This window comes from Lissotriton helveticus, chromosome 12 (assembly GCF_964261635.1).
Source record: "Lissotriton helveticus chromosome 12, aLisHel1.1, whole genome shotgun sequence".
Classification (NCBI taxonomy): domain Eukaryota; kingdom Metazoa; phylum Chordata; class Amphibia; order Caudata; family Salamandridae; genus Lissotriton; species Lissotriton helveticus.
In genome coordinates, this window is record NC_136073.1 from 139237858 (window position 1) to 139254245 (window position 16388).

At 48.2% G+C, this 16388-nt stretch overlaps 1 protein-coding gene across 1 annotated transcript; it reads left to right on the forward strand.

The window, feature by feature from the left end:
• Nucleotides 1–787: 787 nt before the first annotated feature.
• On the forward strand, nt 788–5503 carry LOC144799081 (uncharacterized). Its single transcript, XM_078670267.1, has 3 exons — nt 788–1186; nt 3981–4196; nt 5229–5503. Exons 1-3 carry the CDS (start codon nt 1064–1066, stop codon nt 5487–5489), a joined length of 600 nt encoding a protein of 199 aa, XP_078526393.1. The 5' UTR covers nt 788–1063; the 3' UTR covers nt 5490–5503.
• The last annotated feature ends 10885 nt before the right edge of the window (nt 5504–16388 follow it).

Below are 16388 nucleotides of genomic sequence, written 5' to 3' on the forward strand. Positions count from 1 at the left end.
AGAAAAGTATAGCCAACAGTGTAATATTATTGTGCACAACATACGGTCCTTGCAAAAAAATTACACTGCTATCAAAGCTGACTCAAATATCATGCATAGTGATATTATATGCCTCACTGAAATAAACACAACTAGAAAAGCAGATACCAATAATTTCTTGATACAACAATATCATCTGCTCATATTTGATAAATTTAACAATCAGCAAACAAAACATGGAATAGCCATTTATTACAGAAAAAGTATTTTCTTACTGCCAATATATGAAACACAACACGAAATTGACATTTTATATTTTACTCTGCATCTTAATGATTGCGACTACTTATTTGTTATACTATACAAGCCACCACATGTACGTCTACAGACACTATTACAAGTGTTAACTTCAATAATAAATTTTTATCCAGATTATAAATATGTGATCATGGGAGACTTCAACATAGATTTAACACAAGTGTCGCTAAACGCAGCATTACTATTAGAATATATGATAGAACAATTTCAATGTCAACAAAAAATACAAGAATACACAACAAACTACAATTCAACACTAGATCATATCTATAGTAATGTAGATTTAATGCACTATGGTATAATAGAATCATATTATAGTGATCACAAAGCATTATGGATAGCAGTTTAATATGCAAAATAAATTCCTTTAACATGTGCTTTTCTTCCAGGTAATTACAAAATGGACAAAATGTATAAACGGAATGTGTACTAACATTTACTCTCATTTCAGATGATTTCCATACAAGAACTTAAGCAGACAAAACAGGAAGAAAGCAAACCGTATCAAAAAGCTATCAGAGCTAACATAGTCAAATGTTCTACAAAAACGAACTATAAGAACGCAAAAAAAGAAAGCAAAGTATTATATCATCTTGCTTTAGCTGATCAAAGTGCTTCAATTAAAGGGACATGCTATAATGAAGAATTGTACCAACAAACAAAAGAAGGACATGCAATTATAATTCGCAATTTTTTAACAAAAAACAATGTAGTAATTTTAACAAAGCAAACTAAGATATCAAGAATAACACCCTTAACTATTCCTATGGAAATTAAGCAAGAGGCAGAATATATACTGCAACCGCCTGCTCCACCAATTTCGCCAATAAAAACTGTAAAAGAAGCGAATTTACGCACTTTAATGAGCATATCTGGAACAATATCGGAGGTACGTTCATTACTAAGTAAACATATGTCCACAAAAACTGTTAACACACAACACTCTTGCGCACACCCACTCACACACACCACACTCTTTCACACCCACCACTCTCTTTCACGCCCCACTCTCTTTCACCCCCAATATCTTTCACCCCCCAATATCTTTCCCCAACACGCTCTTTCGCCCCCACACGCTCTTTCGCACCAACACGCTCTTTCGCCCCCACATGCTCTTTCGCCCCAACACGCTCTTTCACCCCCACACGCTCTTTCACCCCCACACGCTATTTCGACCCCACACGCTCTTTCGACACCACACGCTCTTTCGACGCCACACCCTCTTTGGCCCCCACACGCACATTCGCACCACACGCTCTTTCTCCCCACACGCTCTTTCGCCCCACACGCTCTTTCACCCCACACGCTCTTTTGCCCCACACGCTCTTTCCCCCCACACGCTCTTTCCCCCAACACGCTCTATCGCCCCACACGCTCTTTTGCCCCACACGCTCTTTCGCCCTCACACGCTCTTTGGCCCCCACACGCTCTTTGGCCCCCACATGCTCTTTGGCCCCCACACGCTCTTTCCCCCACATGCTCTTTCGCCCCACACGCTCTTTCGTCCCACACCCTCTTTCGCTCCTGCATGCTCTTTCGCTCCAGCACGCTCTTTCGCCACCACACGCTCTTTCTCCCCCACACACACTCTATCACACTCACTCTTTAACAATTTCACACTCTTTCTCACTCTTTCACACTCTTTCACACTCTTTCACACTCTTTCACACTCTTTCACAATATTTCACACTCTTTCACAATCTTTCACACTCTTTCACACTCTTTCACACTTTCACTGTTTCACACTTTCACACTCTCACTGTTTCACACTTTCACTCTTTCACACTCTCACTGTTTCACACTTTCACACTCTCACTGTTTCACACTGTTTCACACGTTCACACTCTTTCACACTCGTTCACACTCGTTCACACTCTTTCACACACTTTCACACTCTTTCACACACTTTCACACTCTTTCACACACTTTCACACTCTTTCGCACTCTTTCGCACTCTTTCCCACTCTTTCCCACTCTTTCGCACTCTTTCACACTCTTTTGCACTCTTTCACACTCTTTCACACTCTTTCACACTCTTTCACACTCTTTCACTCTTTCACACTCACTCTTTCACACTTTCACTCTTTCACACTCTCACTGTTTCACACTCTTTTACACGTTCACACTCTATCACTCTTTCACGCTCTTTCACACTCTTTCACACTCTCACTCTTTCACACTCTCACTCTTTCACACTTTCACTCTTTCACACTTTCACTCTTTCACACTCTCACTCTTTCACACTCTCACTGTTACACACTCTTTCACACGTTCACACTCATTTACTCTTTCAAACTCTTTCAAACTCTTTCACACTCTTTCACACTCTTTCACACTCTTTCAGACTCTTTCACACTCTTTCACACTCTTTATCACTCTTTCTCACTCTTTCACACTCTTTCACACTCTTTCACATGCTTTCACACTCTTTCACACTCTTTCACACTCATTCACACTCATTCACACTCTCTCACACTCATTCACACATTCACACTCTTTCACTCTTTCACACTCTTTCACACTCTTTCACACTCTTTCACACTCTTTCTCACTCTCACTCTTTCACACTCTTTCACACGCATTCACACTCTCTCACACTCATTCACACATTCACACTCTTTCACTCTTTCACACTCTTTCACACTCTTTCACACTCTTTCTCACTCTCACTCTTTCACACTCTTTCACACTCTTTCACACTCATTCACTCTTTAACACTCTTTCACACTCTCACTGTTTCACACTCTTGTGCACTTTCACACTCTTTCACACTTTCATACTCTTTCACACATTCACACTCTTTCACACTCTTTCACACTCTCACTCTTTCACACTTTCACTCTTTCAAACTCTCACTGTTTCACACTCTTTCACACGTTCACACGTTCACACTCTTTCACTCTTTCACACTTTCACACTTTCACTCTTTCACACTCTCACTGTTTCACACTGTTTCACACTGTTTCACACTCTTTCACACTCTTTCACACTCTTTCTCACTCTTTCACACTTTTTCACATCCTTTCGCACTCTTTCACACTCTTTCACACTTTCACTGTTTCACACTTTCACACTCTCACTGTTTCACACTTTCACTCTTTCACACTCTCACTGTTTCACACTTTCACACTCTTTCACACTTTCACTCTTTCACTCTTACACACTCTCACTGTTTCACACTCTTTCACACATTCACACTCTTTCACTCTTTCACACTCTTTCACTCTCTTTAACACTCTTTCACACTCTTTCACACACTTTCACACTCTTTCACTCTCTTTCACTGTCTTTCACACTCTTTAACACTTTCACTTTCACTCTTTCACTCTTTCACACGTTCACACTCTTTCACACTCTTTCACACTTTCACACTCTTTCACACTTTCACACTATTTCACACTTTCACACTCTTTCACACTCTTTCACACTTTCACTCTTTCACAGTCTCACTGTTTCACACTCTTTCACACGTTCACACTCTTTCACTCTTTCACACTCTTTTACTCTTTCACACTCTTTCACACTCTTTCGCGACCACACTCTTTCGCACCCACACTGTTTGACACACACACTCTGCTATTTCTAAATTTCATATTTTATTTACTTACAAAAACATACTCTTAACAATACACCATCTAAAAAATAAAAAACACAGGATACAAATATTTTTCTTTATCTTACAGGAAGAAGAAACAAAAACTGTCTTTATCGCAGGGCAAGAAACGAAACTGAAATCAATAACAGTTCACGATACAACAGACTCTGTAAAAATAACACTTTGGAGAGATGCGGCAGACTTTACAGTTGAAATTGGACCATACATTAAAATGACTCACCTGAATGTCCACGAATTCAACAGCAAGAAGATATTAAATACAACACGGAATACACAATTTCAAGTAAGTACAAGTACAAAATAATATTTGTAACTCGCTCTAATAGTCAGTCTCTAATACTTACTCTATTAAAGAGTTTCTACTAGTCTACACACTCTAATAATAACTCTACTATCTACTACTCACTATCTACAACTCAACTACTCATTCAAATACTGACTACTACAATACTAACTAATACTCAACTACTCTACTACTAACTCCACTACTTACTCTTTACTACTTACTGTTTGTTACTAACATTTTACTACTCTTACTTTACAAACACTTTACAACTCACACTTTCATACTCACACTTTACTGCTCACACTGTACTACTCACACTTTAATATTCCCTCTCTAAAACTCAATACACTACTCCCTCTAGTACTCTACTACGTACTTAACAAAGCTCTAGTAATAATACTCACAAAATGAGTCAAACTCTACTACTTATTCTATTAAGGTTAGACTGCTCTCTACTCACACTCTACTAATAACTCAACTATCTGGTAATCACTATTTACAACTATAAATTTAGACTACTTCTTCTACTACTCCCTACTACTATACTCAGTAATACTCACTCCAACTCACTCCACTACTTTCATGTTTACTACTCAATATTTACTACACACTAAGTACTCAAACTTACAACTCACAGTTTTAATACTCACTCTCTCAAGAACTCTACTACTCCCTCTACGACTCTACAACTTACAAAATTCCCCACATCACTCTATTACTCACTCTACTAATAACTCAACTCCTCTACTACACGCTCTCTAATAACTCTAATACGCACTCTCTAACAAAAAAAGCTGTTCAACTACATCTATTAAATATATTTACTTTTTAAAAACATTTTGTTAGGTCATATGTAAACAGTAGATTTAGTAAAAGATGTTTAGTCTCATCTATGCTATCTCTATAACATTCTCCAGTTATTATCATGTTTTAACTCTGCATATAACAATCATTTTTCCATTTAGCTCAAAGAAGAAAATAAGTATTTATGAAAATTACTCAAGTAACACTTTTCTTTTTCCTTCACAGAAAATACAACCACCAAAAGAAAAAATGACTATAACAATACATGGACAGGATACTGCAAATCAAGAACTAAGTACTATAACAGTACAAATTGAAAATGCAGAACATTTGCAATCGGTTGAAATAAATAATTCTGTACTAATGGACTACTTCAACATCACAGCAGATATTGATGACTTTGCAGAAGCTCTCATTGAATACCTGCCAACAACAGTTAATGTCTTATTCCAAAATGGATACATCATTCAAATCCTTGAAGATTAAAAAATTGTACAATACGCGACATTCACAAAAAAAAAATTTAAAAATTATATTTGCTTTAATAATTTTTTAAAAACTTTATAACTTGTTATTTGTAACATATTTTCATTACTGTTTATAAAGTACATGATTAGAGATTAATCTACAATTGTATATATATATATATATTTATATATATATATATATATATATACATAAATATATATATAAAAGTAAAATTGAAACAACTCATGCGTACATAGTATTCTCATTCACAAAACATCAAACTTATTGCATTGCAAATGCAATACTTCTACGTATTACCAGTTAGAAACAACGCCTGTTTTACATTACGTAACTTCCGGTAAAGTGACCAACAATTATCAGATTTATTCTCTTATACTCTCTACTACTCCCTCTAGTATTTGGAAACATATCCATCATCTATCCTCCCATCGATCATTTCACTCATCCATCTCTCCATCCACTCTTCCACTCATCCATCCAACCATTTACACTTTCACCCAAGCTATCCTTTCACTCATCCATCCAACAATTTACACTTTCACCCATCCAGCCATCCTTTCACTTACTAATACATCCACCCAGTCACTCATCCGTCCACCCATTCAACCTTTCACTTATCCATCCATCCTTTCTTCCTGCTCTCCACCCTCCCTTTCACTCATGTATACATTCTTTGACTCATCCATCCATCATCCATCCATCTGTTCACCAAATACATCCTTTCACTAATCCATCCTCTCTTCCACCCATCAATCCATTCACTCATCCATCCAACTATGTACCCTTTCACCCAAGCTATCCTTTCACTCATCCATCCACTCTTCCACTCATCCATCCACTCTTCCACACATCCATCCATTCAATCCTCCATCCAACAATTTACACTTTCACCCATCCAGCCATCCTTTCACTTACTCATTCATCCACCCAGTCACTCATCCGTTCACCCATTCAACATTGCACACATCCATCCACGCATCCATCCTTCCTGCTCTACATCCTCCCTTTCATTCATGTATGCATTCTTTGACTAATCCATCTTTAGGTTCTTCTTTTCACTCATCCATGCACAAATTTGCCCATCCATTCTGCCAATAATTCATCCATGTTTTCACTCATCCATCTATCCATCCTCCATTTCACTCTCCATTCCCCTTTCACTTAGACACCCATCCTTCTATCCACCCTTCACCCATCCACCCACTCATCCATTTACTCATCCACTCATGAATTCATCCATTAACAACTCATCCACACATAGGGGCTCATTAGGATGGCGGACGGAAGAGCCACCGCGGCCCTGGAGTAGGCGGAAAAACCCTTTTCCGTGTCCGCCTGCCGCGGATACTCCGTCCGCCATATCAGGATAGGAAAACGTGTCAAATTTCCGTCCGCGACGGAAAAGCACGCACCGCCGCCGAACTACACACGACCACGTGGCGGACGGAACACATCCGGAGGCCCCGCCGTACGTACTGACGTCTAAGACCGTCCCCCAAATCAAGATGGCGGAAAACACACATAAAACCGCAGCGGAAAAACAACCTGTCTGAACACGGCGGAATCCCCACAGCGAACATAGGTGACATAGCAGAGATACCCACCGCAAGCTGACCACCACCATGGACCCAGCGCTACACGCTTTCCCGATGCTCTTCGCGATCCACCACGTCCTAGTCATGGCCCACTATGGACGACGACGCAGGTAAGGCACAAACCATTGGCTGTCTGGAGGGGAATACCAGCAAGGGACGTGACGTAGGGAGGGGGAGTGTCATGTTACCGAAACCACTGATGAGAAGCATATACGAATACACATTTGTAGTACGCAAGCATGAATGACAACGACAGTCCACGAGACTTGATAGACTACCTTTATTGTACAAAATAGGGGTATAATCACAGTGTATGCGTGAGCATGGACAAAGTGGGCACCAGAGGATGAACATCATAGGCAGCACATCAGAGGGAGGAATGCAGTATCAGAGCATCAACAGGGCATTGTGCAGTACAGAGCAGGTACATCATTGGCAGTAAACGAGAGGGCAGTATGCAGTATCAGAGCATCAACAGGGCATTGTGCAGTACAGAGCAGGTACATCATTGGCAGTAAACGAGAGGGCAGTATGCAGTATCAGAGCATCAACAGGGCATTGTGCAGTACAGAGCAGGTACATCATTGGCAGTAAACGAGAGGGCAGAATGCAGTATCAGAGCATCAACAGGGCATTGTGCAGTACAGAGCAGGTACATCATAGGCAGGTAACGAGAGGGCAGTATGCAGTATCAGAGCATCAACAGGGCATTGTAGAGTACAGAGCAGGTACATCATAGGCAGGTAACGAGAGGGCAGTATGCAGTATCAGAGCATCAACAGGGCATTGTGCAGTACAGAGCAGGTACATCATTGGCAGTAAACGAGAGGGCAGAATGCAGTATCAGAGCATCAACAGGGCATTGTAGAGTACAGAGCAGGTACATCAGAGGCAGCACGTGAGAGGGGCTAAGTGCATCAACAGTCCATTGCACAGAACAGGTCCATCAAAGGCAGCACGTGAGAGGGGCAAAGTGCATCAACAGTCCATTGCACAGAACAGGTCCATCAGAGGCAGCACGTGAGAGGGGCAAAGTGCATCAACAGTCCATTGCACAGAACAGGTCCATCAGAGGCAGCACGTGAGAGGGGCTAAGTGCATCAACAGTCCATTGCACAGAACAGGTCCATCAGAGGCAGCACGTGAGAGGGGCAAAGTGCATCAACAGTCCATTGCACAGAACAGGTCCATCAGAGGCAGCACGTGAGAGGGGCTAAGTGCATCAACAGTCCATTGCACAGAACAGGTTGATCAGAGGCAGCACATGAGAGTGCAGAATGCAGTATCAGAGCATCAACAGGGCATTGTGCAGTACAGAGCAGGTACATCATTGGCAGTAAACGAGAGGGCAGAATGCAGTATCAGAGCATCAACAGGGCATTGTGCAGTACAGAGCAGGTACATCATAGGCTGCACAAGTACGTGTCCCTACCAACCCGTCACAGGAACCACAAGAGTGCCACGCAGTTCTCAATGGACACACCATGTGAAATAACATTTGAGTGAAGTGTTCAGCACCTCACATCACAGAATCAGGGGGACTGCGTGAACTACCTGCCTCGGACACACTGGCAGCACCAGCAACAGGAGTGTGAGACACAGCCACAGCCCGAGTGACACACACATGGGCCACGGACCCAGACACACTGGCAGCACCAGCTACAGGAGTGTGAGACACAGCCACAGCCCGAGTGACACACACATGGCCCACGGACCCAGACACACTGGCAGCACCAGCTACAGGAGTGTGAGACACAGCCACAGCCCGAGTGACACACACATGGCCCACGGACCCAGACACACTGGCAGCACCAGCAACAGGAGTGTGAGACACAGCCACAGCCCGAGTGACACACACATGGGCCACGGACCCAGACACACTGGCAGCACCAGCATCAGGAGTGTGAGACACAGCCACAGCCCGAGTGACACACACATGGGCCACGGACCCAGACACACTGGCAGCACCAGCAACAGGAGTGTGAGACACAGCCACAGATGTAGTCACTGACACGTGAGCCACTGACCCAGACAGACTGCCAGCACCAGAAACAGGAGTGTGCAACACAGCCACAGATCTTCTAACTGACACGTGAGCCATAGACCCAGATACACAACCGCCGTGCCCGGCCATGTACACAACCGCCGTGCCCGGCCATGAACACAACCGCCGTGCCCGGCCATGTACACAACCGCCGTGCCCGGCCATGAACACAACCGCCGTGCCCGGCCATGTACACAACCGCCGTGCCCGGCCATGTACACAACCGCCGTGCCCGGCCATGAACACAACCGCCGTGCCCGGTCATGTACACAACCGACGTGCCCGGCCATGAACACAACCGCCGTGCCCGGCCATGAACACAACCACATGGCCGGGCACGGCGGTTGTGTACATGGCCGGGCACGGCGGTTGTGTTCATGGCCGGGCACGGCGGTTGTGTACATGGCCGGGCACGGCGGTTGTGTTCATGGCCGGGCACGGCCGTCCTAGGCCCGGCCGCTCCGGCCGGTGTACGGTGGATGATGCAAGGTGACTGTAAGGGGGGTCATGAACTGGCATGTCCATTGAGTACATCTACAGGGTGTATAGGCCTGCACCTCCCCCGCTGAGTACGTGCACCGCCATGGAGGCGCCAGTGATAGAACATTGTTGCAACTGAAGCATCCGTGCCTGAGGCTTGCACGTGCGGTTGCCGATGTGTGCCCGTGACGGTCCCTGCACATGCAGCCAATGGGAAGAGGGACGCTGGCCGCGTATGGCCCTTGGGAAGTAGCGGAAGTTGAGCACCGCCATGGCGGCGCCAATTATGTTAGTCAGACGCTGCACCGTGATGTGTTGTGTGCAGTTGCGTCATGAGGGATGTGAGCGTGATAGGGAAAGGTCATATATCATACAATATAGCATGTGTGTCCATACAATGCCCATCGGTCGGCACACAATGGGCAACAGATGTGCATTTGTACGTGTTGACGTCGGGTGTGACCCTACAGACGTTCTTACATCTTCACAACTACACAGTACATCACGGCTGTGTGGCCAAATTATGCATCTGTTGTCAGTGTCTTGTTCTGGCGAGGTGACTACAGTGGTGGTGGTACACATGCATTCCGTGTATGTGTTTTGTACGTTGTGTCACCATGCATGTAATTACCGTATGCACATCATTATTGGTGTTGCCATTTGTGCTTGATGACATGGCGTGTGTATAATTATCGTTTGTGTGCATGCAGTTGCATGTGTGTCTGTGATGTGGCTACTAAACATTAGGGTGAAGACTGAAGTTTTGTCAGTAAGGTTCACATGTGATGGAGTTGTACACGTATGCGTCGTTTGTAAGTTGACCTAAGTTACATCTCTCTCCCACACAGGAGGGCTCCAAATGTGCATCGGCCATACACTGTGCTGGAGGATATGGTTGACGAGGAGGTGATTCGGAAATTCCGGCTGGATCGACATCGGTTGCTGGAGCTTGTGGCTCAATTGTCTCCTCATCTGCAGCCACGTAGGACGTATCCTGGGTCGATTACACCCACTGCAAAGGTCATGGCGGTACTACATTTCTTCGCTACTGGCACATTTCAGTACACAGTTGGACATGCCGGGGGGATGTCACAGGCCATGTTCAGCACGGTTCTTCGGGATGTCTTAACAGCTATGATGCTGTACAAGAATGACTACATACATTTCCCACGGCCGGAAGAGTTGGCAGCTGTCAAAGCTGATTTCTATGCACTGGGCCACATACCTCACGTTGTGGGCTCAATTGATGGCACACACATCGCTATCATTCCACCACGGGCCCGGGAACAAGTGTTCAGGAATCGAAAACACTTCCATTCGCTGAACGTGCAGGTGGTGTGCCTGGCAAACAACATCATCTCCCATGTGTGTGCAAGATTTCCTGGCTCCGCACATGACGCCCACATCATGCGGAGCAGCAATGTCCCACGACTCATGGCAAATCTGCGACCCGGTCAAGCGTGGCTTGTTGGTGAGTGTGCAGTGGGGACTCTTGTGATCTCTGTGTTGCATGGGGTACCCACCATATCTTGTTGTGATGTTTGTGTCTGTCATCCCCCTACATAGGCGACTCGGCTTACCCAAACCGGCCCTGGCTCCTCAGTCCCCTACGTAATCCGAGAACAGCGGGTGAAATGCGGTACAATGAAGCACATGGAAGGACACGGAGAGTCATCGAACGTACCTTTGGACTGCTAAAGTCTAGGTTTCGGTGCCTCGATAAGACCGGAGGGGCCCTGCCTTACTCACCAGGAAAAGTATGCAGGATCGTGATTGCCTGCTGCATGCTCCACAACCTGGCAGTACGCAATGACATTGAACTGCTGTTGGACCCTGAAGACGAAGAAGTTCCTCGGCCTCCCATCCCACCCATGTCGACTGATGAGGATAGTGGTGAGGAGGAAGGTGTGGACCAGAGGCGCCAGCTCATAGATCGCTACTTCCCTTGAATGTGAGTAACTTCCTCTAGTGGCGGTTGACAAGGCCTCATGTATGTTTGCTGGTGTTGTGTGGATGTGGGGTTCATCAGCTGGGTGTTGTTTGTGATGGTTGCATATGTGTGTCTTCATGTCTTTGGACATACAAGTCTCCATGATGTGTGTGCTCTCATCCCATGCTTTTGTGATGGTTGTCGTTTGTGTAATGTTGCTGTGCATTGTGTTGTGATGTGTGTGAATCTGTTTCCTGACGTGTGTTTGCTGTCTCTGATTTTCTCTATGTCACTCCCGCAGCGACATGATCATGTACGACTATGATCCCTGAACCTGTTTACGTCTGTTTCTGAAGGCAATCATGTGAATAAACATGGAGGCAAAACATCATTGTGTGAGTAAGTGCAATTTATTTACAGGTTGTGCTTCTGTGCTGGTGAATATTTACAAGTAAGTGGGGTGGAGGGAGTTGGAGTTGAAGGTAATGGCAGATGAAATGTCCGTGCTGACACCACATTGGGGGGTGTCAGGGTAGTCCAGCAGACCAGTGGGATTGATTGTCTGTGGGACAGGATACTTAGCTGGGTGAATGTCTGGCACAGGCAGTGACATTGTCATGGTCGTCCCCTCTTGGAGCGTGTGGATGGCGCTCCAACACTGCTCTCAGCCACTTCCTGCCTCGGCCGGCCCCTCCGTCTCTGAGGTGGAACAGAGTCAGCTGGGAGGGCAGGTTGTTGATGGGCCACATCCGTCGCCAGGGGCACAGGTGGTGGTGGCGGCGGTGGAGGCGGAGGTGACGGTGGAGGGGGAGGCGGAGGTGACGGTGGCGGTGGCGCTATGACACTTGGTGGAGGGGGGGGGGTTGTTCCGGCCAACCCATTCCCTCCACATCGTTGCCTGCTGGCCCATGATCTGCAACATCTGGCCAAGGATGCCACAGATTTCACGCTGGACGTTGGTGTTGTCCACTGAGTCCTGGTGTGCACGATCTGCGTTTGCCTGGGACAGGTCGTATGACGCCTGGCACCTGGCAAGGGCTTGTAGGGACTGTGCCACTGGATGGGGTAGCTGTCCTTCCTCTGCACGGCGGTGTGTGGCTCGCCTGATTGGCTGATGTCCCGTTGCCTGTGTTTGTGGCCCACTCACCCTGCCTGTGTGTGAGGCCGATGGACCAGCGTCGTGCGCTGGATTATGCTGGGTGGCACCGGCAGGAGTCGTGGTGCTGGTGGTAGTGGTGGTACTGGTGGTACTGGTGGTACTGGTGGTACTGGTGGTGGTGGGGACTGTGCAGATCACAGAGACAGGTGTCGCTGGAGTCACACATGCGACGTTGGTCGGTCCCGGGAGTCCCTGTGAGCCAGATGGCCCTGGCTGCGTGCTTGGTCCCGCTCCATCCTCCGCACCGGAGCTGCCTGTGTCCTCGTCACCAGAGAGTCCTGTAGGTGTGGGAGGCGAGGCTGGCGGCCGGGTACTGGTTTCCCCAGTCAGTTGACGATCACCTGAGGGACAAGATAGTGCTGGTCAGTAATGTGGACATTACATGGTTATATAGATTTGTAGACATTTTTGTTTCCTGTCGCACACACCCCACCCTCCACCACCACCACCCTCCCCGTGGACACATGGGCCTGTTGGGAGTTGTAGTTTGGGCCTCTCACACACCCCACACACCCTCCACCACCACCACCACCACCCTCCCCGTGGACATGGGGGCCTGTTGGGAGTTGTAGTTTGGGCCTCTCACACACCCCACACACCCTCCACCACCACCACCACCACCCTCCCCGTGGACATGGGGGCCTGTTGGGAGTTGTAGTTTGGGCCTCTCACACACCCCACACACCCTCCACCACCACCACCACCACCCTCCCCGTGGACATGGGGGCCTGTTGGGAGTTGTAGTTTGGGCCTCTCACACACCCCACACACCCTCCACCACCACCACCACCACCCTCCCCGTGGACATGGGGGCCTGTTGGGAGTTGTAATTTGGGCCTCTCACACACCCCACACACCCTCCACCACCACCACCACCACCCTCCCCGTGGACATGGGGGCCTGTTGGGAGTTGTAGTTTGGGCCTCTCACACACCCCACACACCCTCCACCACCACCACCACCACCACCCTCCCCGTGAACATGGGGGCCTGTTGGGAGTTGTAGTTTGGGCCTCTCACACACCCCACACACCCTCCACCACCACCACCACCACCCTCCCCGTGGACATGGGGGCCTGTTGGGAGTTGTAGTTTGGCCTCTCACACACACCACACACCCTCCACCACCACCACCACCTCCCTCCCCGTGGACATGGGGGCCTGTTGGGAGTTGTAGTTTGGGCCTCTCACACACCCCACACACCCTCCACCACCACCACCACCACCCTCCCCGTGGACATGGGGGCCTGTTGGGAGTTGTAGTTTGGGCCTCTCACACACCCCACACACCCTCCACCACCACCACCACCACCCTCCCCGTGAACATGGGGGCCTGTTGGGAGCCATGGACATGTTAGTGAGTTGGTGTCCAACGTGCATGGGTTGGGGCGTAGGAGATGTTTCTTCTCAGTTGTGTGAGCCTGACCATGTCGTGCTGATCGTGGTGCTTGGTTTGTACTCACCAGTCTCTTCTCCTTCATCAAGTCCGTCTAGGCTCTCTGGGTGTAGTATCACCAGCACCTTCTCCTCCTAATCGGTGTAGGGTATGGGCTCCGGGGGTGTGCCACCGCTAGTATGATTGGCTCTAGCAAAGTTTTTAGCTCGGATGCCCTTGACCCTGGTCTTCAGGTCATGCCACCGCCTCTGAATGTCATGCTTCGTCCTCGGCACAGTCCCCGACGCATTCACCCGAGTGACGATCCTGTCCCACATGTGGTTCTTTTGCGCCACGGACGTCTGCTGGACTTGGGCCCCGAAGATGTGGGGCTCAACACGGATTATTTCATCTACCATTACCCTCAACTCTGTCTCCGTGAATTTGGGTTTTTTTTTGGGTGCCATGGTGTGTGGTGCTCAGTGTGTGAGTTGAGTGAGTTGGGGGGTGCAGGTGTGTGGTGTGTGATGTGTAGGATTTGTGTGGTGGGTGTTTGTGTGGTGGGTGTGGTAGGGTGGTGGGTGGGTGTGTTCTATGTGAGTTTGCAGTATCTCGAATTGGGCCTCTTGCTGGCAGCAATGCTGTGATGCAAAGGATTGTGGTAGCGTGTGGGTGTCATTTTATAGTCGTGTCTCAATGGTTGTTGGCAGTCAGGTGGTAGTCGGCGTGTTGACTAGTGTGCATTATTGGATAATTGGGACGTGTCATGGTGGCTTGTGCTTGGTGTTGGTGGGGGGGGGGCGTTGACAATGTTCGTATGTTTGCTTTGGACTTGCGGTACACTTTCTAACATTTGTTTGCCGCTAGGGATGTTGTTCGTGTTGGCCTTCCGCAGTGATGCTGTGGTTATCGTAGCATTCTTTCCGCCGCGGACGTGGATGGCTGTGAGTTCCGTGGTACGGGCGGATTTATCCTAATTGCGGCCACGGAGTATTCACAGGTATGGCGGTACATGTGTCATTTTCCGCGGTCATTTCCGTCCGCGGCAGTGGTTGTTCATTGGACTCTGTCCGCCGCGGACGGAGTTGGATGTGTTCCGTCCACCGCGGACGGTGTTGGTTATGATCCGTCCGCCGCGGTCGGAGTTTCGTGACATGATTATCCTAATCCCAACCGCGGAATCTCCGCGGCGCAGCCGGGAGTAAAATTTCCCCCACCATGGCGGACAGTACCCATTTCCGTCCGCCATCCTAATCGACCCCTAAGTCTCTTCTATCCATCCTTTTACTCTTCTACCCTCCTCACTCACTCATCCATCCTTACATCCACACTTTCACTCATCCATCTATCTATTCATTCATCCTTTCACTTATCAATACATCAATGCATCCATAATTTCTCTCATCCATCCACTGACTGATCCATCAGCCTCCCTTTCATTGATCCATCCACCATTTCACTAATCCATTCACTAATGCCTTTCGTGTTGTTTGCTACCGCTGGTCTGCTCTCTGTGTCCAGCTCCCCAAACCCCGGATTTTTGCCTCAACACCTCGCGGTTCCCGCTTCGCGGGACCCGCTTCGCTGCCAGGACCAAGGAAACGCTAAGGACCACTCAGGGTGCAGAAAGGGCAAAGCAGGGCTGCGAGGAAGTGCAGGGACTCAATGTTCCAGGAGTCCCTGCCGGCCGATTGAGCACACCTGGCCGCTCTCCCTGCTAGCCCCGCCCCCATGAGCACCGGGTGATCAAAAGACCCACCTCTTCCTTCTATCAGCGGGACCCTCTGCCTTTCATGTTGTTTGCTGCCGCTGGTCTGCTCTCTGTGTCCAGCTCACCAAACCCCGGATTTTTGCCTCAACACCTCGCGGTTCCCGCTTCGCGGGACCCGCTTCGCTGCTACGACCAAGGAAGCGCTAAGGACCACTCAGGGTGCAGAAAGGGCAAAGCAGGGCTGCGAGGAAGTGCAGGGACTCAATGTTCCAGGAGTCCCTGCCGGCCGATTGAGCACACCTGGCCGCTCTCCCTGCTAGCCCCGCCCCCATGAGCACCGGGTGATCAAAAGACCCACCTCTTCCTTCTATCAGCGGGACCCTCTGCCTTTCGTGTTGTTTGCTGCCGCTGGTCTGCTCTCTGTGTCCAGCTCACCAAACCCCGGATTTTTGCCTCAACACCTCGCGGTTCCCGCTTCGCGGGACCCGCTTTGCTGCCAGGACCAAGGAAGCGCTAAGGACCACTCAGGGTGCAGAAAGGGCAAAGCAGGGCTGCGAGGAAGTGCAGGGACTCAATGTTCCAGGAGTCCCTGCCGGCCGATTG